General features: G+C 37.0%; 1 protein-coding gene across 2 annotated transcripts in view; it reads left to right on the forward strand.

Moving 5' to 3' along the window:
* Positions 1 to 6,051, forward strand: part of PPP4R3B (protein phosphatase 4 regulatory subunit 3B) — a 66,069-nt gene that overhangs the window by 8,554 nt on the left and 51,464 nt on the right. For both annotated transcript variants that reach the window (XM_007465660.1, XM_007465659.1), the window contains exon 3: positions 3,620 to 3,718. In XM_007465660.1, coding sequence (XP_007465722.1) covers positions 3,620 to 3,718 — 99 coding nt within the window. The remainder of the gene's footprint in view (positions 1 to 3,619; positions 3,719 to 6,051) is intronic.

Raw genomic sequence — 6,051 nt, forward strand, 5'->3', positions numbered from 1 at the left:
TCTTTCCCCAAAATAGATATTATGCAGCAGATTTTAGATAAAATTTTAAGGTGTCTGTAGACTCTGGATTAAGAACCTCTGATTTAAACAGTAATTGGCTCCAGTTTATGTTTTTAATACATAAGATTGAAAATAACCATTTCGCATAATAAAACTACACTGTGAAAACCTGATACAGTAAAGGCTAAATTGTCAAGCTTCTCTAGCTCATGTCTTACTCCCATCCTGGACTTGGACATAATCACCTTTTTGTTTGTTTTTTTTAAGGACCAGACCAATTATAATTCTCCCTGCAAGCTCATTTTTAAATCTGACTTCCATAGGGACATAATGGTGATTAAGTGTTTTAGTTAGTAGAAGAAAACTCTAAGCTTTCCTTGGTTTAAACAGAGGCATTAATAACGTCCCAAAGATATGTGTGCCATGCACAGAGTAGAAAAAATATGTCACAGAGTACAGTGGTTGAAACAGACTTTACTATGAAAAATTGGGCTTGACTCAATCTAGGCTTTTTGGATATATAGGAAACTGTGCCACTTGACACTTCATTCTGGTTTCAGTATTCTTGTGCCATCTCTCTATTCTCTCACCTAGGAACCTTGACCCTTGGAATAAGCAGTTCTAAGGAGTTCTTATGGGTACTTTTTTCTGAGACAGTAAGATGTGGAGGAGGAGGAAAAGGAAAGATGGATTTTGTCACCCATTTTGGATAGGTACATAGAGATGGAAGGTGCTACTCTTGATGGCACTTCCCTATCCTCTGTTTACCAACTAGAGATACAGTTCGGTCACGTTCTCAATTTTGACTTATCCAAAGAATTACCCTTGTTACCGAGACCCTTGTTAAAAATAAGGATTCTTGGGCTTTACTCCAGACCTGTACCCAGAGAAGCATGGGAATGTATGTTTTTAACCATCTGCCAAGGTCAGTCCTCTTTGCATTGAAAAAGGATTCTGAATATAAATTCGATTTAGTTTCTGGGATTTTGACTGGCTGATGGGTAAGAGTTTACTGTTAAGAATGGGAAGGAAAGGACAAAAGAAAATGATAGGAAGAAGAGGACTCACTTATCTTAATTCAGACTTTGTTGCTTACCTCAACTTTTCTCTCAGAAGGTAGATTGGAACCAAAATGCAAAGGGCCTTGTATGCCTGGATAAATGGTTTTGAATTTCATTCATTCTGTTGTAATAGTGATCTCCAAAATAGAATGCACAGTATGAATCATTGGAGAAGAAACCTGTTTATTGTATCAAAAGGAGAAGTTGAATTTTGCGAATTTTAATAAAGTCACGTGGTCAAGAGTCAAAAATAAGAATAGTATTCTGAGAGAAGAGTAACGTTTCCATGAAAAGTGTTCTCCGCCTGTTGTGAGTTATAGCCTGTATGTGCAGATAACTTTTTACAGATATTTTCCAATTTAAACTAACCTGTAACCCTAACAAAAGGAGCATGTGCCTTAAAATGGGTTGAAAACAGTACTGTAAGTGCAAGTGAACAAGATAATGTTCCAACTGACATTTACACTCCTAGTGTAATCTGTTGGGCAAGTGACAAAGCCGAAATAATGATAAAATAGATATTACAAAAAGTTTCCCCTACCCCCAAATTCAGAGTTATTAAAAGGATGTCACTAAATACGGATTTGTATCTCCTATCATTTATGGGTATACTGTGCCCTAACTATATTGGGTCTTAAAATTCTAAATAATAATGATATGGAGCCATTGCAGTTTAAACATTTTTAAATATTGCTTATTTAATCTTTATATAAGCCTTTTAATTTCTATTTTACTGTATGTTTTATAAAATATGGCTATAGTAATATTATACTTCTGTATACAATATGTAAGTAATTTGAGGCACACGGTTTTTAAAAGTTTGGAGAGCACTGTTCATGTAGCTGTTTTGAGGAGGGCTCTAAAAAAACAACTGAGGAACTGAGGAAAGAACATGGAGCTTGTGTGGGTGCCCTAGTGCTTTAACTAGAATAGCCTTGTTTTTATCTCTTTTTTTTTAAAATGGCGATTCTTACTAAAATTTTGTTTATAAAAAGCGTTCTACTGGTTTTTTAAAAAGATTTCACAACCTCTTCTCTACATGGTGGAAGCCACTAAAGGTTTTTAAACAACCTGATAAAATTTTAGAATAGCTGATGGCAAATATCCCTTCCAAGAAGCATGGCCAGCCAGAAGCTAGAACACAGATTTTCAGTGTTCTTCTTACCTGATCACACAGCGGATAAGTATTCATCTGAGGCCTAGATTAATTAAGGGATGAGCTACCAAAGTATTGAAATGTTTTCATTTTTAAAACTTTGTCTTTATTAATCTGGGGCTAACTTTTTTCTTTTTTTTGGCTGCGTTGGGTCTTCATTGCTGCATGTGGGCTTTCTCTAGTTGCGGCGAGCGGAGGCTACTCTTCATTGCAGTGCGAGGGCTTCTCGTTGCAGTGGCTTCTCTTGCTTCAGTATGGGCTCTAGGCGCTCAGGCTTCAGTAGTTGTGGCGCATGGGCTCAGTAGTTGTGGCACACGGGCTTAGTTGCTCCGCGGCATGTGGGATCTTCCCGGACCAGGGATTGAACCCGTGTCCGCTACATTGGCAGGTGGATTCTTAACCACTGCGCCACCAGGGAAGTCCCTGGGGCTAACTTTTAATTTTATATATTTTTTAATATCAGCATAATATTTATAAGTACTGTCAGCTGAACAATTAATAAATATAAGGTGCTTTCATAGATTATATTTTTGATAATTAGGGAATAAACTTAAATGTGCATTTTTTTTTAAATCAAAGTTTTGGCCATATTAAACTTCCATTATTATGTATCCTTTAAAAGTCCATTTCATTTAGGTGTTACATAGTGATTTTCGTGTTTAAACTTGCGTGTTTTAATTTAAAACCAAACCTTAGTTTTTAATAAGGGAGTTGACAACTTTTCCCTAAAGGCATAACCTTTTGGGAGGGATATAATTAAGGACATCCAGAAAAACACTTATCTGAAACTGAGGTTTTTAATTTTTTACTATCTAAGCTGCTGAACTAGGTGCTATTGGTAATACAGGTAGAGCAAGTATTTTCTGTCACCACTGTTTCACATTCCTTAATATCCCGAAGGCTTTTCCAGATTTAAAAAAGGCAAAAATAGAAAGGGTCAAACCTTAGGATAATTTTCATCTATTTAGTTAGCCTACTGGTAACCAGCTTGAAGGGAAAAATAAACGAGTAGGTGGTTAGTGCGTGTAACAGCTGACTTTCTGGAAACAATAGGAAGTAGATGATTAGAACGTCTGCATGATATTTTGGCCAAGAATGCTAGACTTTCCATTAAACATTATCTTGGTAACATGAGCTAGAGCCTGCTAACATGTTATAATATTTTTTGTTTCAGAAAATTGCTCACTGTCATTTTCAGTACCAAAGCTATGATTTCATTGCCAGATATTACCAGAATTTCAAAGGATAACAAAATACAGTTATATGATGTCATTTGAGTGTACATTAATTGCACTTACCTGAGGGCATTGCTGTGCTGTTTCCTGTCCTCTTGATTTTTATTTATACTTTGTAGTTGTTTCTTTTCTGGTGTGATGATACAGACATCTTTATTTTTAAACAGGATACATTAATTGTTTGGTCAGAAGCTGAGAACTATGATCTGGCACTAAGTTTTCAGGAAAAAGCTGGCTGTGATGAGATCTGGGAAAAAATTTGTCAGGTAAGGTTATTTTAGTAATGTTTAAGTTTGCATGCATTCATGATTTATTTTTTTCATTATATCTAAAAGATGTGTATTAGAATGTGGAGAGATAATATCTTAATGTGAGAATTTGATAACCTAACCTACAAATGTCTTCTATGTTATACATCAAAATTTTTGAAATTTTTTTTCAAGTTGTAATTTTGTTTTACCACTTTAGATTTTGATAGCATATATTCATAATTAATACTCTACAAAATGTCAAGATTTTCTAACAGAAAAAAGGTTAAATAGTTATGTTCTAAGGCTTTTAGACTTTTCTTTCACCTATTTGCATAATGTTTATGGATAAATGTGTGCCAGACACTAATAATCAAAAGTGCTCATGACTTCAACTCAAAAGGAACTTACAGTGTAGCAGGATATAGGATAGGTGGTAACTCTCAGGGTAACTAGAATTTTTTTTTAATTGAAGTATATGTTGTGCATTGGGATTTTTTTAATGAAGTTTTTATTTTAGAAGTGTCAGATTTATGGAAAACATGAGCAGAAAATAGTTTCTATATACTCCTCTGCCTGATATCTCCTCCCCTCACAGTTTCCCCTATTAAATAGTTTTCCCTATTAGCATCTTACATTAGTATACATATTGGTCACAATTAATGAACTAATATTCATACATTATTATGTATTGTTATTATTTATACATTATTATTAACTAAATTCTACATTTATTCAGATTTCCTCAGCTTAAATGTCAGTGTTCCAGAATCCCGTTCAGGGTACCACATTACATTTAGTAGTTATGTCTCCTTGGGCAAATCTGGGCCATGACAGTTGGTAAATCATAAAATTCATTTTTAATTACTATTTTCTGTAAATGGAGACCACTGTGTTTCAGTGGTTGCCTAGTCTAATCTTCTATTACAGTGGGTTTTTTAAATATAAATTTATTTATTTATTTATTTATTTTTGGCTGCGTTGGGTCTTTGTTGTTGAGCACCGACTTTCTCTAGTTGTGGTGAGCGGAGGCTACTCTTCATTGCAGTGCACGGGCTTCTCATTGCAGTGGCTTCTGTTGCTGTGGAGCACAGGCTCTAGAGTGCAGGCTGAGTAATTGTGGCACATGGGCTTAATTGCTCCGCGGCACGTTGGATCTTCCCGGACCAGGGATCGAATTCATGTCCCCTGCATTGGCAGACAGATTCTTAACCACTGTGCCACCAGGGAAGTCCCTATAGTGTTTTTTGACTGTCGTCATTTCACTTATATCAGCTTTACCTCTAGGGATTCTTATCACTGAAGGTTCTTTTTTTTTTTTTTTTTTCCAATTTTGGAAAAGCTAGGCTGCGACATCTTTTTCTTGTTTGCTTTCAGAGGCAAAAAGAACCAGTTTGAAATCAGGAGTTTCATGCTTTGGGAGACATAAAAGTCAGGACCTGGTACTTTTCTTTTTGATGCAGTTTTTCTGTGAAGGCTTGGGTCTGAGAAGCCACTTGATTTGGGTTCCCATGAAAATTTGTCTCGTTTTGTCCTTGTCCTCAAACTCTTCTCAACAGTTCTAAAAACTCCCAAGGTGTATCTTTCCTCCTTCCTAACCTCAGTTTGGCCCAAGGCCTGGGACCTCTGTAAAGACATGAGGGGATGCACACGGTGCTCAAACAGCTGTTAACCTCTGGCCATCTCCGTCTCTTCCGTGACTCAGTTTCCTCGTTGGTACAGCGTCCCAGGCCCAGGGGCAAGTGACCTGGATGACCTCAGTAGGGTCTGAGGAGCTCTTGAAAGAGGTAATCGGCCCTTCCTCCAATGGGAAGAATGACAATGATCTTATTTCCTTTATTATTTACTTAGCCCCGGCAGGCAGTTTACACATGAGGCCAACATGGGGTTGTGGTGGCATTAATCTTTAATCCATTATCCTCGGATTGCTTCGATGACATTCCTAGGTAGTCGCTGTATTGCTTTTTATTTGTTGTACATTTTGTGAAGTAATTAAGGGCCACATCATACCTCCTCTGCAATGCCTGCTGCAAAGGCAAATCTTGATGCATGCATGCGGGTGTGCGTGTACATGCGTGTGTGTGGGGGCAATACTGGTGTGTGGTATCCTGCACTTAGTAGAGAAGGTGGGACTCACCTGGAGTCAAAAATCCTCTGGGGAATGGCTTAAAGCATTCACAGAGCGCTGTGTCTGTGGTTATGTGTGTAGAACGCTTAGAGGAATAAACATGTACACAACAGAGACAGAAGCAGCAGCATTGGAGCAAATTCCTTTTGCTTTGGACATCAGATGAAACGCTTGGCTGGTATTTAGAGGACAGGTTTTTTTTTTTTTTTTTTTTTTTTCGTTA

The sequence above is a fragment of the Lipotes vexillifer genome, unplaced genomic scaffold, assembly GCF_000442215.2.
Source record: "Lipotes vexillifer unplaced genomic scaffold, Lipotes_vexillifer_v1.1 scaffold77, whole genome shotgun sequence".
NCBI classification, from domain to species: domain Eukaryota; kingdom Metazoa; phylum Chordata; class Mammalia; order Artiodactyla; family Lipotidae; genus Lipotes; species Lipotes vexillifer.